General features: G+C 40.9%; 1 protein-coding gene across 2 annotated transcripts in view; it reads left to right on the top strand.

Moving 5' to 3' along the window:
* Positions 1–18836, top strand: part of ABLIM1 (actin binding LIM protein 1) — a 185584-nt gene that overhangs the window by 35404 nt on the left and 131344 nt on the right. The window contains exons 1-2 of one of the 2 annotated variants that reach the window (XM_061162731.1): positions 8280–8379; positions 17653–17836. In XM_061162731.1, coding sequence (XP_061018714.1) covers positions 8280–8379; positions 17653–17836 — 284 coding nt within the window. Of the gene's footprint in view, positions 1–8279; positions 8380–17652; positions 17837–18836 lie in introns of those variants that run through there. The other variant, XM_061162732.1, reaches the window with a different exon arrangement.

The following is an 18836-nucleotide window of genomic DNA, read 5'->3' as shown; positions in this document are numbered from 1 at the left end:
AGGTAATATAAAAATATATTTTAAAAAATTTTATTTTTGGCTTCCCTGGGTCTTTGTCGCTGGGTGTGTGCTCTTTCTCTAGTTGGGACTAGTGGGGGCTACTCTCTAGTTGTGGTGCTAGGGCTTCTCATTGCAGTGGCTTCTCGTTTTGTGGCTTGAGGGCTCTAGAGCTTGGACTCAGTAGCTGTGGCACATGGGCTTAGTTGCCCTGTGGCATGTAGGATCCTTCTGGACCAGGGATTGAACCTGTGTCCTCTGCTTGGTGGGCAGATTCTCAACCACTGAACCACCAGGGAAGTCCAATGATAGCTTATATTTCGAGAAAGGGAATGCTGAATTTCACCTAGCTTAATCAAGGAAGAGCACATCTTCTAAGAAAAATGATTTGTATAGCAAAGTTTATGGGAATGTTTATATCAAAGAGCAGGGGAGAAAACTGAAATGTTCCTCAAACATTTTTAAAACAAGCATTGAACCCGTCCTATTGCTGGTTCTTTTCACATCCTGACCCTGAAACCTTGGGGTACCACATTGCTCAGAACTCATCTGTATGTCTGCTTTCTGGTGACTTCATCCAGTCTCATGGTTTAGAAGTACCATTTGTGTCCTGAAAATGACCAACTCCAAAGTTCTGCCCTGTGGTTCAGACTGGTGTCTTCAAAAGCCTTCTCAGCATCTCCGGTTGGCCTCTCAAACCTAACTAGTAATGGATTATTTGGTTACTAGCACCATCCCCACTCCTTCTCCAGTCTTTTCACTTTAATCATTGTCAAGACCTTCCTCCCAGTTGCGTGCATGCTAAATTGCTTCAGTGGTGCCCGATTCTTTGCAACCCTATGGACTGTAGCCTGCCAGGCTCTTCTGTCCATGGGATTCTCCAGGCGAGAATACTGGAGTGGGTTGCCATGCCCTCCTCCAGGGGATCTTCCCAGTTGCTTAGCCTTAAAACTTTAGAGTTATTTTGACTTCTCTTTTTCTTTCACATGGCACAAATATTCGACCAACAAATCCCTTCAGCCCTATCTTCATAGGATATAAAAAATCTGGCCGTTTCCACCATCCCAAACATAATGCTCCTGCTCCAAGCTGTCACCATGTCTTGCCTGGATTAATAGTGGTGTCCGGCCTCCCAGCATCTGCCTTTACCCCTACTGTAGATTATTCTTAATGCAGTAGCCAAGGTGATCCTTAAAAATAAAGCCAGATCCTGTCACCTTTTCCAAAGAGTTCCTTCATCTTTCAGAACGAAGTCCAGAAACCTTAATGTGACCTCCAAAGCCCCTCCCCACTTTACTCCCTGTCCTCATCTCCCACCACTTTCTCTCTGGCTCACTCTGCTGAATGACCCTGGCCTGCTTGATCATTCTTAAACAAACTGAGCGTTGAACAGCCTCCAGACCTTTCCACTTACTGTTTCTTTTGCTTGATGAGCTTTTTATCTAGGTATGTGCCTGGTGTCCTCCTCCACTTACTTGGGGTCTCTTCTCAAATGTCACTTATCATTGAGATCATCTTTGACACTATCTGTCATGAATAGATGTGTATACGTGTATCTGTGTATGTTTACATATATATGTATTTATATACAGTTTAAGTTATGTAGCGTTTATTTGTTGCCTGTCTCCCTCTGCTAGGCACCAACAGGGTTTGTATAGCAGCCTTTGGAAAAAAGCCTAGCTTACATTAAGCACTCAATAATAATTGTTGAATGAGTGAATGAAATGTTTATCATTGACTGATACTAATTACAGATTATTATTTCCAAATTATTAAGTCCGGGTCACCCAGGCTTGACTTCAATCAATGTCTTTTTAAGTGTGGGAAGGAGAAAATTATTTTTGGTTCTCAGACACAGCATTTCTCACACAGTGAAGAACTATTCTTTCTTCATTCCTTTTTTCAACCTTCTAATTCCATGAAACGGAAGATCTTTGTAACAAAGAGAGAATAGCTGTCAGCCCCAGGGCCTTGTTCAGGAAATGATATCAAAGCTCAAATTGAATTGCATTATTTAATTATTTATTTTTATAGATGCTTTATATAGAGGGAAAGTGGCCCTGAAAGTTTTGATTTATGGATTTTGCCTTTGAAAATAATTATAGTTATTAAGAGAGAGCTGATTTTTTTAAAGGCATGGGCTTATCTGGTGGCTCATTGGTATAGAACCGGATGCCAATGCAGGAGATGCAGGTTCTTTGCCTGAGTCAGGACGATCCCCTGGAAAAGGAAATGGCAACCCACTCCAGTATTCTTGCCTGGGAAATCTCATGGACAGAAAGGGCCTGGCAGGCTACAGTCTATGGGTTTGAGCAGCCAAACAACAATTGCCATCATCACCTAAATCCTTCTGGAACATCATCTTTCTGGAACGTTGTTTTGTCACAAAGGAGTCAGCCGTGACTTAGTGACTAAATAACAACAATTGGAAACAGAATAGATAGTTCAAAAACCATGACAAAAAAAAAAAATAGTGAAGGTGGTAACATGAGTGAAACTGGAAAAGTTTGGGAAACACTGATTCTGGTAGTGGGCTTGGATTGCATCTGAAGTGATGAGGCTGTTTTAGTGTGGTCTTGGGACTCAAATATTATACCATATTATAATCATGCCATTTACTGAATAAGAAAAACTTGTTCAGTCACTAAGTCGTGTCCAAATCTTTGCGACCCCATGGACTGTAGGAAGCCAGGCTTCCCTGTCCTTCGCGATCTCCTGGAGTTTGCTCAGGTTCATGTCCATTGAATTGATGATGCTCTCTAACTGTCTAATCCTCTGTCTCTCCCTTCTTCTTTTGCCTTCAAGAAAAAAAAACTGCACTTAGGTAAATGTAGTTCAACTTTTGTAAACTTCCATGGTGAGATTTGCCTGCCACTAATTAGGTTGAATTAGTATATTTTGGTTGCAATTTGAAAAGTATCCTATAAGAATTGACTCTACCTTGGTCTTTTCTTTTTCTTTGATTTAATCTGAGAAGGGATTTGATAGTGTCTAGAAAGGTATTGGAGAAGGCAATGGCAATCCACTCCAGTACTCTTGCCTGGAAAATCCCATGGATGGAGGAGCCTGGTAGGCTGCAGTCCATGGGGTCGCGAAGAGTCAGACATGACTGAGTGACTTCACTTTAACTTTTCACTTTCACTCGTTGGAGAAGGAAATGGCAACCCACTCCAGTGTTCTTGCCTGGAGAATCCCAGGGATGGGGGAGCCTGGTGGGCTGCCATCTATGGGGTCGCACAGAGTCGGACACGACTGAAGCGACTTAGCAGCAGCAGCAGCAGAAAGGTATTGGGCTTCCTTGGTGGCTTAGACAGTAAAGAATCCACCTGCAATGCAGGAGACCTGGGTTCGATATCTGGGTTGGGAAGATCCCCTGGAGGATAGCATGGCAACCCACTCCAGTATTCTTGCCTGGAGAATCCCCATGGACAGAGGAGCCTCTCAGGCTACAGTCCTTGGGGTCGCAAAGAGTCAGACATAACTGAGTGACTAAGCACACACACCAGAGAGGTATTATCTACTGAGTGAAAGCTAGAGGGAAAAAGTAGGATTCCTTTTGGAATTCTTCCTTGGTTGATAAGATCAACCAATTCCTAAATGAGATAAGTACCCTAAAACCTTCTAATCCACATTAAACCGAAGCAGAGAGATTTGAGTCACCTTTCTCCATGATGGAAGTGACATTTGTGAGGTGACTTCAAGTGTCCTTCTGTGATTCAAATTTGTCCTTAGCCTTTCCCTGTAGGTCCCCACTGGGGTCCCATCATCTGCCTCGAATAGCCCGTGCAGGGCAACTGAGTGGGTCCTACTTTCCCTCCAGGAAAGAGTGTTTACAGTGGACCTAAGAGCCAGTAATTGCCTTTCTGCTGTGCCTGGAAGCTTCTAAAACTCTGAGTTTCTCTTTATTCATTGAACCTTTAGTGAGAAGTAGGGAGAATCTCTTGTGATGCATTATTTATCGGGAGATATGTGTATGGTATGCAGCTACCTGGAGAGGCATTAAAGTTATAAAAGCATTTAGGGCAGAGTTGATTAAGTGTGGTTCAAGAAGCACCTACCAGAGTAGCTCTGATGCTGGTGAATGATTTCATTTTCTGGTCTCACCCAAGCTCCATGATCAGCATGTCGGTGATCAGGATCTAGCATTTTCAATCAGCTCACCAAATTTGATGACCACTGCTTTGTTGCACATGGGCTTAGAATTGGGGGTGTGATGATGGGCGGGGAGAGGAGTATATTAGTAGCCTATTGGGAGCCATCCAGATAAGGATTCTCTGGTCATGGTCCTTCACAGCCTGTGAAGTTCCCAGGAATTGGGTTTTTCTTTAGAGCAGCTTCATTAAATATAGAATTTAGGTATGAATTGCTCCACTAAAAAGTAGATATAAAAATTTATGTTCTAAACATACCTGACTAGTAATATGGAGATGGGAAAAGTCATAGTATTGAGATATGTCTTATGAAATTCTGAATGGGGCAAAAGAAGCAAGGGTCTAGAATTTCCTGTTGCACAGTTCGTCAGCATCCACAAGTGCAAAGCAGAAGACTGAAGTCAAATGATTATGAATAATGAAAACCCTGGCTAACCTATAGGGTGTGCTATAAATTCTGAGGATAAATGGTAACATTTGTTTATTCAACAAATATTTTTTGAAGTGCCATGGTACTCAAGAATAAGTCATACACAATCAAGCTATATGTATAAGTTAGACATGATCTCTGCCTTCATAGAGATATATCATAGACTGTTTGCTTATGTTCCCCCCAAATTCATATTTTGAAACCCAATCCCTAATGGTATTAGGAAGTATGGCCTTTGGGAGGTGATATGTCATGAGGGTGGAGCCCTCATGAATGGGGTTAGTGCCTTTTTAAAAGACCCCTGAAGCTCCCTCATCCCTTGTGCCACAAGAGAAGCCAGCGAGAAGACTGCTCTCTGAACCAAGAAGCGGGTCTGCAACCATACCACCCTCAATGTACCTGATCTCGTCTGGACCAAGAATTAGGTGCTCACCAGACACTGAATCAGCTGGCAACTTCATCTTAGATTTCACAATCTCTAGAACTGTGAAAAATAAATTTCTATTGTTTATAAACCACCCAGTCTGTGGTATTTTGTTACAGCAGCCTGAATGCATTAAGACAGGATATTAATCAGACACTGAAGTAATCATAAAACTATGACTTACCAACTGTCATTGGTGCAATAAAGGGAAAATGAAAAGATCTGCCCTAGAGAAAATGAGCTTGTAATAGAAGGATCTCTCGGTGTGTTTGTTGGGGGAGATGGACAGGTGGTCAGGAAATGATTCCCTACCCCACTTCCACTCCACCTCTCTGGGAAGAGAGGGCAGCTCAATCTTCCCTTCTACTCTATGAAGGATGAAAATATAATAACGACTTAATTTTTCCTTGTACAAAAAGTCAACTAAAGCAGACTTCATTATTCCTAAGAGCAGATTTTCATACTTTTCTTACTAAAAGTCACTTAATGCTTTTGCATAAATCAACCTGGGAATATGGACAATTGATGACCTTCAAATGTTTACCATGTGAAATGTTTATAGAGCATCTGTCATCTCTCCATTCACCATGGTAGGCTATGGAGGCTTGAAAGATATATATATATATATATAAAACTTGGTATCTACCCCTGAAGAGCATGTGATCTGCTGGCAAGCATGTGCTTACAGGAGGAGCCATGGCTAGTAGCAGGACAGGTGCAGGTGAGTGGTCCAGAGCATAGGTGCAGTGAGTCTGAGGCCGCAGAGAACATGTAGAGCTGAATGGTCTGGGGATGTTACCAAAAAGGGGGCAAGATATGATAAAGCACAGATGCTCAATAAAATCATAGTAAATCTTACCAGGACTGAAAAGAGGACACACGGTAGTTGTGGTCAGGGGTCGGGGCTGCCTTATTCAAGGTGGTAGAGACAGGGATGTAGCTGGAGTTGACACTGGCCTTCATTTGGGCAAGCAAGTTTCCTGCCAGAAATGAGTGGAGCCATAACATTTCTATTGTCATTTGAAAGATGGCATTTTAAACATTCATTAGAGTAACTTTATTTCATTTCAAAAATGGAACTAGTGTTATATGTTATTTATAGCCACATAGTTTTAAAAAGATTTCTGAACATTGGATAATGTCTGTGGAAATTTTTAAAAATCAGATCATGTGAGCTCGTCTCTCCAAATAGCATTGGCAGAAATCCTTGTACAGAATTATGTCTTAATAGAGACTGTTGCCACTTTGCAATGTGAGTCTTAACCGTGTGTTAGACTGTAATAGTTAGAGGGTGTCGAAAATGCTATGTTTTGACAGCTTCTAAAAGTCCGTTGTCCTCTGTAACATTCAATCCATGAAGGTAGCCCATGAACATCAAAATTATTTTTAGTGTTTATCTAAAACTATTGGAAAATTCAGGTTACAGCTTCTAATTATGTCAATGAATTACAATGCACCTTTCAAGAATTAAAGATTGGGTTCTGGGAAAGGGCTTGGGAAAAAGCATACCAGTTTTGTCATCCTAGGGTTTATAGGATGTTTACCAGATCAGGATCATTCTACGTAGAATATGGGTATTTATAAAATGCAAGGATTTTGTGGAGTAAAATGAATGAAAATTGAGGGATAGGTGAGTTGGATATACAGATTAAGAGTTTTCTGTGTTTGGATGTATAGAACAGACTTTTGGACTCTATGGGAGAAGGTGAGGGTGGGATGATCTGAGAGAACAGCATCGAAACATGTATATTATCAAGTGTGAAACAGATCGCCAGTCCAGGTTGGATGCATGAGACAAGTGCTCGGGGCTGGTGCACTGGGATGACCCAGAGGGTTGGGATGGGGAGGGAGGTGGGAGGGGGGTTCAGGATGGGGAACACATGTAAATCCAGGGCTGATTCATGTCAATGTATGGCAAAAACCACTACAATATTGTAAAGTAATTAGCCTCCAACTAATAAAAATAATTGGGAAAAAAAAGAGTTTTCTGTGTTTAGAGTTTTTTAAAGTAAAATTGTATTATATAATGTATATGCTATAAGAACTAGCTCTTTATGTTTATATCTTATTTCCAAAATGGAACTTTAGGTTGGTAAAATGATAAATTTGATGCTTTTTTTCATTGCACTGTAACCCCTGTGATTTGATGTAGGAAAGTCTCATTATCACCTGTTTATATTCAAAAGGGTAAGTCCCATTCTGTCCTGAGTGGAAAAGCCATTTATTCTACCATAAATAGCTTCCCTGGTGGCTCAACAACTGCCTGCAATGCAGGAGACCCAGGTTCGATCCCTGGGTCGGGAAGATCCCCTGGAGACGAGCATGGCAACCCACTCCAGTGTTCTTGCCTGGGGAACTCCATGGACAGAGGAGCCTGGCAGGCTACAGTCCATGGGGTCGCAAAGAGTCAGACATGCAAAGAGTGACTAACACCTCACCTCACCTGCCATAGATATTTTTAATCATAGATGTAAGATAGTGTCTTTCAGGAGCTTGTTCTCATTTGTAATCACCTCAATAGTGATAGCTATAAGCTTATCTAACCTACATCTCTTGATACATGTAAAGCAAACGTTCCCTCCCCATTTCTCCTTTAGATGGAAAAGAGCTGAATATTGATTTCCTTAAAATAACCTGCCATACACTTAAAGACCATTATTACCCTGCTCTCATTTTCTTTGGTATAATCCCAATTCCATCTACTTCCCCTCACCCCAGATGTTCTCTTTTAGAGACAAGATTACTCTTGTTGCTAACCCTGTAATCTCATTCTAGTTTCTTGTCATGCACCTCAAATCATGGAGCACTTAACCAGTTGCAGTCTTATTCTCTGTGATCAAGACCTTTTTGATTATTCCTGAGCACAAAGCAGAGCACAGTCTGACCCTACACTTGTGAATTAAAATGATCTCTAGGGTTGTTGAGTTGTAGTCAATTTCAATTGTGAAGGGAGTTCAGAGTCTTAGGAGACTGAAGAAGTTGAGAGAGGGTGGAGTTGCTACCTTGGCACCACTGTCTTGATGCCAGTTAGGTACTTTCAGAAGCAAAGGCAGGATTACTGGCTCTCTTTATGCTGTGCCAGAGCAACTTGGCTCCACCCACACGGTCCGGATGCCACCCTGGTTTAAAGGGGTATGAATAAGTGGAAAGGGACGATAATAAGTTTCCATCTCTCTAAGTATAGTGATAAGAAGTGGGTTTTGCCTTCAATAAGCTTGCAATTGAGATAAGGAGAAAATCCTGGTGGCAGTATAAGGTAACACAGATTAAGAATCAAATGTTATTCATTGTTCAGAGCCTTGAGAAAGCAGAGCAAGACAGGACTGGAAGAAGCCAGCAGCTTCATCACAAGGTCGAATCTGAGTGGGGCCAGAGAGGTTGGTTGGGGTTGTCATGGGCATTGATAGGAGGTGGGAGGAGGTGTCTATTGGACATGGGGGTTGGGAGGGTCAGTTTGGCTGGAATAAAGCGCTGGTGGTCAGGAAGAGTCAGATGAATGTTTGGTAGATGCCAGAGTCTTTGATGCAAGGTCGAAGTGTTTGCAGAGTGAAGAAGGAGGGCGTTTACCATGTTAATTTGGAGGATGTGAGCAGGATAGATTGAGTGGGAGAAGCCAGAGGAAAAGAGTCCATTAAGAGGGTTAATAAACCCCATGCTAATTACTTATTGTGGTTGCTGGTAAAAATAGCGATGCATCTGTACCTTTTTCTGTTTCCTATAGGGTTAGCTTATAGACACACAGAACTGTCACTGAGGCTGTGTCCTTGGGGTCTGAAAGCTTGTAAAAGGCAAATATTCATGACCCAACTGTTTCAGGGGACTGAAACAGGGAAAGGGAAAGGACGGAATATAGACCTGAAAATTTACCTGTGGGCCCAGAATTCCAATGGGTGGCCTACTTGAGGTAGTTTTACCTGGGATAAGCAAGGTCCTATTAAGTCTGGCCAGCCTTTCATTTCTTCCTTGTGTACATTTTCAGCATTTATACATGGTACTTCCTGCTTATTAAGTAGTCTATGCTATCAGAGAAGACTTTGATACTTGTGTTATGGGCCCAAACCAAAACAAAATAGTACATTGAGTGAGAGATATTATTCTGGGTGATATATTTGTTACTTGAGCTGGTTATAATTCATGTCATTTGCACATGAATTTCCATAACAGGCATTAAAAACAAACTTACTATGTAGTCAAAGATTTTATTAATAAAAGAAGGTCCTATCGATTCCTTTTCAATCAAGTCTCTTTGGTTATTATTGTAAATTCAAGCTCTGAATTAATACCACCCCTCAAATGCCTGACCTTGGGTCTCATTTTGTCATCTGGTTGGACTCCTAACTATCTTCTTTCCCAGAAAAATCATAGATTTTCATGCACATTTAGAAATGAGTGTGAAAAGCTCTTTAAATATGTTTTGAGGCTTAGTATTTGCTTCCAGGATGATACATTAGCTAATAGTTATTTTTGGTGGAAGCTGCCCCCTCTTATTATTGTTTATGAGTCTCTGTTCAGCTATTTTGAGCTCTGGGCTACAGCATGTCACTTTGGAGCTACAGTGCATGGTACTTTCAAAAGCACTGCTCTGGATTTCAGGGCAAAGTCTGATTCAGTGAGACCCCACACTGTCAGGTAGAATTGGAGTGGCTTGAGAGGATGCTATGGCAAAGTCTACCATTGGATTTTCTTTGAAGAAAGGGTTTGAGGAGATGAACAGAATAGCATCTTAGGTGAAATAATCTTTTTTAAAAATTTAGCTTGAGTAGAAGATGGACGAAGAGTATGGTGCAAATCCACCCATGAGGAGTCTGAGAATTCCGTACCCTATGTCTGTCCAACTCCCCTGCTCCTAAACAGGGCAGCCTAGGAGGAGGCAGTGCTGGCCCAGGTGAGGCAGAGCAGGGTTTTCACCTGTCAAGTAGAACTTCTAGAGCATAGAGCCCTTTTAGGATGCGGAGAAAGGGAACCCTCCTACACTGTTGATGGGGTAAATTGTGTGACTACTATGGAAAATAATATGGAGGTTCCTCCAAAAATTAACAATAGATCTACCATAGATCCAGTAAGCCTGTTCCTGGGTATTTATGTGAGGAAACAAACACATTAATTAGAAAAGATACTTGAACCCATAACTGAATCTCTTTGCTGTATAGCAATAATTAATACAATGTTGTAAATCAACTATACTTCTATTAAAAAAAGAAAAGATACACATACTTATTTTCACTGCAGCAGTGTTTACAATAGCCAAGATATAGAAGTAACCTAAATGCCCGTTAATAGGTAAATGGATAAGGAAGTTGTGATATATATATGCACAGTGGAATATTACTTGGTCATAAAAAGATGGAAATCTTACCATTTGCAACCATATGGATGGACTTTGAGAGCATTATGCTAAGCGAAATAAGTCAGAGAAAACAAATATTGCATGACTTCGCTTTTACATGGAATCTAAAAACAAAACAAATGAACAAATAGCAAATAACAAAACAGAAACAGTCATAAATAGATACAGAGAACAAACAGGTGGTTGCTAGTGGGGAGGGTTGAAGGGGAGAAGATAAATAGGTGAAGGAGATTGAGTTACAAACTTTCAGATGTGAAATAAATGAGTCACCAGTATGAAATGTACAGTGTGGGGAATATAGTCCAAAATTATGTAATATCTTTGTGTGGTGACAGATTGTAACTAGACTTATTGTGATGATTGTTTTGAAATGTATAGAAATATCAAATCACAGTGTACCAGGAACTAAGATAGTGTTATAAGTCAGTTGTACTTCAAAAACAAACACATTCATAGAGAAAGAGATCAGGTTTGTGGTTACCGGAGGTGAGGGGAGGGGTCCGGGGGGAGTTGGATGAAGGCACTCAAAAGGTGCAAACTCTCAGTTATAAGATAAATGCCAGTGATGCAGTGTGTGTGCGTGCATGCCTGCTCAGTTACTAAGTCATGTCCAACTCTGTGCGACCCCATGGACTGTAGCCCGCAGCCAGGCTCCTCTGTCCATGGGATTTCCCAGGCAAGAATGCTGGAGTGGGTTGCCATTTCCTTCTCCAGGGGATCTTCCCAACCCAGGGATCAAACCCACATCTCCTTCATCAGCAGGTGGATTCTTTACTGCTGAATAACAAGGGAAGCCCAGTGATGTAACATATAACATGATAAATATAATCAACATGGCTGTGTGTTGTATATGAAAGTTGTTAAAAGAGTAAAGAGTTCTCATCACAAGAAAAAAATGTCTATTTCTTTAGTTTTCTATCTATATGAGATACAGGATGTTCACTAAACTTATTGTGATAGACATTCATGATGTATGTCAGTCAAATCTCTATGCTGTACGCCTTAAACTTACATAGTGGAGTGTATGAATTGTATCAATAAACCTGAAAGAAAAAATTTAAAAAGATAATGTAAAAAATAAGAAAGAAGAGAGAGAGAGAGGGAAGGGGGAAGGAAGGAAGGCAGGGGCAGCAAGCACATGGTCCTTAATGCCTGAAATGAGCAGGTAAAACCCAGATCCTGCTGTGTACGGCCTCCACTTCCCTGGGGCAGGTTCAGAAGAGTTGTGATGAGCTGACCAGCTGACAAAGTGCCAGACCACAAAGCCAGCATCTGCCCTACAAAAGACAAGAAAGAACCCACCTTAGGCTCCTGGCCCCCAGCAAGAATTTTACGTTGCTCAAAGCTAACTTGAAAACGTTGACCACGTTGACTTGACATCCCTCCCTCTCTCGCTCCGCTGACTTGATTAAAACCACAATGAGACCAGCAGAGAGGTCCAATCTCCTGATCTAGAGGAAGAATATGTCTCGTGTTTTACCTCCAAGCAACCTTTGGGCAGAGTTTGAAGTATTACCTATGCTCCTAAATTTCCGGCAGTATGAACTAGTTGACAGATGGAATGTCTCTGAAATGAGTTTTCTTGCAATCTAAAACATAACTTCTGTTTTTAGAAAGTTGAAGAAATAATTGCTACTACAACCCTGTTCGTGCCACTAAAATACTACACTGTTTTCACCCTTAATCTGACACCTCTGTGCTTTGGGCCCTTCCTGTTCTGTGGTATTTTTACAACACAGGCAAGCACCTGTTAACTTTTTTTTTTAACATGTAAGATTTTAAAATATGCTGTTATTAATTTCACAACTTTTATATTAAATTGCTTTGATGTACATGTTCTACTTAACTAGTTAATGGTATTCATTGGTATGTAGAGAATCCATTCAGGAGTGTAACTTGTACAAGATGTATGACTGTTTGTGGCCGTGCTTTATTGATAACAGAGGAGGCAAGATTCAGGCAGGCCTTGAGTGGGACATGTTTTAAATAATTGATCATCAAGAAGAAAGCAATTAATTCTCTTTCACTGGCAGCTCTTTTTTTTTTTTTTTAAATGAAAGGAATCTCTTCTTTCCCCTGGGCATATGTTAACTTTTAATCAAAGGAGAGACAAATAGAGATCCAAAGGTGAAAACCTAAGTATAGCCTACTGAAGTTCGACCTAATTGGGATTGTGTGGTCATTTGAGAGGGAAGTTTTGAAATTTTGCTTCGTGTCACCAGTTAAAAGTATTTGCTAAGTCATTAATATAAACAGATTGAACTTTAAAAACATTTTTTACAGTGACTTTTATTTTTAAACTCTAGTTTAAAAAAAATTTTTTTACTTTATTTTTGGCCATGCTGGGTCTTCACTGCTGCATGGGCTGCTTGTTGCAGTGCTCAGGCTTCTCATTGCAGTGTCTTCTCTTGTTAAGGAGCACAGGCTCTAGGGCGTGCAGGCTTCAGGAGCTGTGGTTCCCAGTCTCAACAGTTGTGGCACATGGGCTTAGCTGCTCCTCGGCGTGTGGAATCTTCCTGGATCAGGGATTGAACCTGTGTCTCTTGCATTAGCCAGAGGATTCTTTATCACTGAGCCACCAGGGACGCATCCCTCCCACCTTCTAAAATTTTTATATGATTCACCTTTAGATATTTCTGGTTAATTTTTGGTTAATTACACTTTGTCAAAGTGTAATTTTCAAGAAGTTAAATATATGACTCTCACACCAATATAGAATGAACATTAACCAGAGATTTAGTCAACTCATTAATGAGGGAACTAGCAGAATGTAAAGCCAGCTCAAAGGAGAACCACAGGAATGGGTTTTAAAGGTGTTCAAGAAAGGATGTCAGGGACTTCTCTAGCGATTCAGTGATTAAAAATCTGTTCTTCCAATGCAGGGTATGTGGGTTCGATCCCTGGGGGAACTAAGGTCCCATATGCCGTGTGATGTGGCCAAAAGAGAAAAGAAAAAGAAAGAATATAGGATAAGATGTCAGGGTTAAATATAAAACTGATTAGCAGTCTAACAGGGAACAGGATAGTAAACCTGGACCGAAATCATCTGCACATCTACTGGACAAGAACCTACAAGTTACAGTTAACTTTCAAAGTCTGGGCTTTTAATTAGTAGTAAAATGAAAGTGAAAGTCACTCAGTCGTGTCTAACTCTTTGTGACCCCATGGACTATACGGTCCTTGAAATACTCCAGGCCAGAATACTGGAGTGGGTAGCCTCTCCCTTCTCCAGGGGATCTTTCCAACCCAGGGATTGAACCCAGGTAAAGACCTTGTCAAACACAGATCCAGTGCCTTGGGTCATGAAATAATTTTGTGTGAGCTATTAAAATTTTAGCATGACACTGGAGAAACCTGCTTCTTTCCTTCACCTCGCGGACATGTTTTTGATAATTTTTCTTAACATATTATAAAGTGAGTTTCTCCTTGTATGAGACACCAAGGGCAGTCAAATTCATAGAGACAGAAGCTAGAGTGGCAGTTTCCAGGGGCTTGGGGGAGGGAGGGAGAATAGGGAGTTAATGTTTTATGGGTCTAGAGTTTCAGTTTTGCAGGGTGAAAGATGTCCTGTGGATACATGGTGATGATGGCTGCCGCAAGTAGGTGAATGTGCTAAATGTCACTGAACTGTACACTTAAAAATGGTTAAGATGGTCCATTCTATGTTGTGTGTTTTAGCAAAATTAAATAATTTTTAAAAGTGAGCTGACACATAGGTATGTGAATAAAAAGTGAATAGTTATTCATCCTGCTGAGATAACCCATCAATAATCCTATGTTTGTGTTAACTCACTTTTCCTTGTTTGTAAAAATGTAAGTAGACTTTTGAAAAATGGGGTCATTGAAATTCTTTGTGAAATTTTCTCTTTTAACAGTTTATCATGGACAGACCTCTAGGTTACAAATATTGATCTAATCTATTCCTAAAAAAAAAAAAAAAGCTTCATAGACTGGATATATCATAATTTATCCAGCTCTTGCTCTACTGATGGAAAGTTGAGTTATTCCCAGGTTTTTTTTTTTTTTTTTCTGCCAGTACAAACACTATTATAATAAAACTGTTTTAGTACAAGAGATACTAAAGACCAGGATCTGAGTAGAGGTGGTAAGAAGGCAGAGGAGGGAATGGATCAAAGAAATGTTTTCCTGGGAAAACACATTGGATTTAGTGGCTAGTTGAAAATTTGGGTTTAAGAGTGGGAGAATGCATAGTGATGGCATTTTATTAAAAGAGGGAATAGCAGAGAGTTTTAGAAGAAATGGCAGAGAAGCTGAGAGAATAGAGTTTATTTGGATGATGCTATGTTCAGATAGGTGTATGCCCTGGTCGGGGAAGATGTCACAGATAGCCTCTGATTTGAGAATCCTTTGCACAGTCGTAGTTGAAACTCTAAGAGTGGATGAGATCTGTTTCTAAAGTGTGTGTGCATGCTAAGTCACTTAAGTTGTATCCTACTCTTTGTGACCCCATGGCCTGTAGCCCACCAGGCTCCTCTGTCCTTGGGATTCTCTAGGCAAGAATACTGGAGTGTGTTGCCATTGCCCTCCTCCAGGGGATCTTCCAGACACAGGGATCGAACTTGCATCTCTTCTGTCTCCTGCATTGACAGGTGGGTTCTTTACCACTAGTGCCACCTGGGAAGCCCTCTGTTTCCAAGGAGACCTTATATTTTAGAGGAAGAAGGTAATGTCCATGGGACTTACCTGCCTGTAAGGGTGTGGCCAAGGAGACTGAGAGGTTGTGACCAAAGGAGGAGAAGGAGGAGGAGGAATAGGCGAGTATACCCGGAGAAGAGAAAGAGGGAAAGGTCTGAGATTACATCCCAACTAGTCCATTCTTTGGAAATGTATGTGTTGTTAAGTACTTTTAGGTCTGAGCAGTACAGACCTTCCCTCCCACTACCCGCTGTGTGTGCCTTTCATGACCCTTGCCTCTGTGAGTCTGTTTTCAAATGCTAGTTTCCTCGGGTATAAACCACCAGAAACAATGGTACAGCTTGGTAAGCACATTTGAGCCACTGCCTTGAATTTAAAGACCAAGCCAAATCAAATCGCAAAGGGCACAGTTTGATTGTAGTTTGGCATCTCTCAACAGTAATTACAAAATCACTTTTAAGGCTATTTTATGATCATATAAACAAAGACTTTATTATTAAAGGAGAGCATGTGTCAATTTCACAAAACCATGTGAACTAGAAAGCCTGGAAAGATACCCTAAGGAAGCGGTGAGTACAGGGATTTCTAAAACATTTAGAATTAGCTTTGAAGCCATCCCTACAATCTGCATGAGCATAAGGATGACCCTGTTGCCGCCAAAGCTTTTTATAAAGGATCTGTGAACTTTTACATTCTGTCTACCTTAGGAGATTGGAGGAGAAACTATTATTAGCAAGGAAAATAATATAAGGAAATTATTAGCAGTCCAAATGCATTATTTTGTCACCTGTCATGGTTTTGACAAAGACCCGAGTTTGGAAGAGCAACTGAGTCATAGGAACTACTTCATGCCACTAAGGAGTGAAGTTGGTAGGAATCTGCCAAAGTTGAAGTGGATTCAGTTTAATTAAAAAATTGGTTCCCAGCCTTACGTTAAATTCTGTGGTTAGAGGTTTCTACAAAAAAAAAGAAGTAAAGCTGAAGACTCTTATCCATAAAGTGCCTTGTAGTCTTGTGTGAAAATTTAAAAATACATAGAAAGATATTGAAGAAAAATCTCTAAGGTGTCCTGTGACTCTCAGGATTGTGTTTATCGTTGTTGAAGGAATTTGCAATTAGAGCAAGGTTAGTCCTAACTTCAGTTGCCTTGACCCACAGGACTCATATTGTAGGAAAAGGCAGGAATGGAAACAGTGGGGGCACTGGCAAGTTAGGGAGGCAGCAGGTGGTGAACAAGCTGGCTTCCAGGTAATGTGATCACAGCAGAGCTTATATGGTCATTTTCAGCATGATGGACTCAGGCCATCATCTTGGGTTACTTGATTATAAACTGCAAAGAAGAAGGTCACAGCTGTGGAGTGTGGACCTAAACAGACAGATGAACCCACAGTGGAAAGCTTGTTGTAGCTTCTGTGTCACCTTGAATATCTTCAGTAGTTGCAATTAGTAGAGACTGCGAGCTGGGGTGGGAGTGTAAGATTCTATCCGAATCCATCAGAGTCTTACTGTGCTCAACACTAGTTCATCTAGATGCTTTCATGGGTCATGAGAACTTACCAGAGGAACCCTGGATATGTTCTAGCAGGTCCTTAGGAAAACTATTTAGTGACTGAATTCAGTTCATCCTTACCCCAGATAAAAGCCTATTCCAGCTGCTGGCAGGAATAATCAAGATGAATCCTGGATTCTTTGCCTCAGGATCTGAATTGTATAGGAGTCAACCAACCCTGGGAATACAGAGGTTAAGAACAGAGATTTCCAGCTTTGATGTTACTTCCCGGTCATTTGTCAATGGAAAGTCTTTACTCTCAGGAGCCGCCTTTGGCTTTATTTTTGGACAAGCTGCTGAGTCCTGCTCTGGTCTTGTCTGAACATGCAGACCTGGCATCTCAGGACATACTTTTTCACACCATCTCCATGCTCCACAGCTGCGCAGGTTTGGAAGAGATGCCAAAATCCAGACACGGCAAAGCAGTCTCTTTTTTGCATGTGCTGATGTCCGGAACGACAGGTTTATCTTGGACACTTTCCCTTTTCTTTCCTCTTTGACTTGTTCATTTTTATCTCTCTCTTTAATATATAAATAATGGACTTATCCTATTTGCGGCACCAAGAGAAAATTAAACGCCTGAATGTTTTACGACTATGGGAAAGTATTTCCAGAGTGTGAAAACATAGACACTGGACATTTCAGCTCCTGCTTTTGGTAGAGTGGGAATTTATTACTCAGCTCAGTAACAGTTTAGGCCAAACCAAGCAGTTGTGTGGGCAAGCCGTGTCTATCTTTCCTAAGTAGCACTGCCAGAGACAGTTTTGTTCCTATTAGAGACAGCATGACCCAAAGGTATCTTTCCATCAAAGACTGATTATCTCTGAATCTGAGATGTATCGCAAAGGCTGTTGAGACCCAGCCAATGGATTTTACTTGCATGAGATATTGCATAGCTCCCGAAGGGAAGGGGAACAAAGAGGGAGGGAGGCAAGAGAGAACTTGGAGCCCAACAACAAATAGCTCTTTGTACCAGTCTTCCCCACCCCGAACCCCATACTGCTGAGATCATAGAGTAAGTTAGCAGCATGTGGCAGAAGGCGATGCTGCCCAGTAGCTTGGCAGCTTGTGACCAGATGTGAACTTGTCTGTCCACAGTGTGCGGCTGTGACCTGGCCCAAGGGGGCTTCTTCATAAAGAACGGGGAGTATCTCTGCACCCTGGACTACCAGAGGATGTATGGCACTCGATGCCATGGCTGCGGGGAGTTCGTGGAAGGAGAGGTGGTGACCGCCCTGGGCAAGACCTACCATCCCAACTGCTTTGCCTGCACGATCTGCAAGTAAGTGTGGCTTCTGCCAACAGGGAAGTGTTGGATTCTGCTCTCAGAGCTTGGAATGTGCACTTTGATCTTGAGTTGTACTTAGTCTTGAAATATTTTTCCTTTAAAAAAATTAGTTTTACTGATGTATAGTTGATTTATAATGTGTTAGTTTCAGGTGTACAACAAAATGAATCAGTTATATATATATATTATATATATTATTTATCTGGTGGCTCAGGTGGTAAAGAATCTGCCTGCAATGCAGGAGGCCCAGGTTCAATCCCTGGGTCAGGAAGATGCCCTGGAGAAGGAAATGGCAACCCACCACAGTATTCGTGCCTGGAGAATTCCATGGACTGAGAAGCCTGGCAGCCTACATATAGTCCATGGGGTCACAAAGAGTTGGACATGACTGAGTGACTAACACACTTTCTTCATATATATGTATATATATATAATATATGTATTATTTATGTTGTATATATACTATATATATTATTCATATTATATGCATTATTTTTCATGTTCTCTTCCATTACAGATTATTATAAGATATTGAATATAGTTCCCTGTGCTGTACAGTAAACCTTTGTGTTTATTTATTTTATATATAGTAGTTTGTATCTGCTAATCACAAACTCCTAATTTATCCCTCCCCTCTCCTTTCCCCTTTGATAACCATGTTTGTTCTGTATGTCTCTGAGCCTATTTCTGTTTTTCTAAATAAATTCATTTGTATCATTTTTTTTTAGATTCCACATAATAAGTGATGCTGTATATTTGTCTTTATATATTTTTTTCTGATGTACCTTTAGATGTTCTTGTTTTCCTACTGTATTATCAGGCTTAGTTAAAAAGCAATTTAGTTAGGAAGCTTTATATGGAATGTCCTCCACTAAATAGTGTGACTGAGTTTAAGTGGCTGGGAGCCGAATCTGAAAGCAGCTCTAGGTCTTGAGACATTTCGAGCAGTGGAAACATGGGAGGAGATGGCATAAATACTTGGAAAGATGAAGCT

The sequence above is a fragment of the Dama dama genome, chromosome 15 (genome assembly GCF_033118175.1).
Source record: "Dama dama isolate Ldn47 chromosome 15, ASM3311817v1, whole genome shotgun sequence".
NCBI lineage: Eukaryota > Metazoa > Chordata > Mammalia > Artiodactyla > Cervidae > Dama > Dama dama.
The sequence above is the reverse complement of the archived record's forward strand: the minus strand, read 5'-3'. Positions and strand labels throughout refer to the sequence as shown.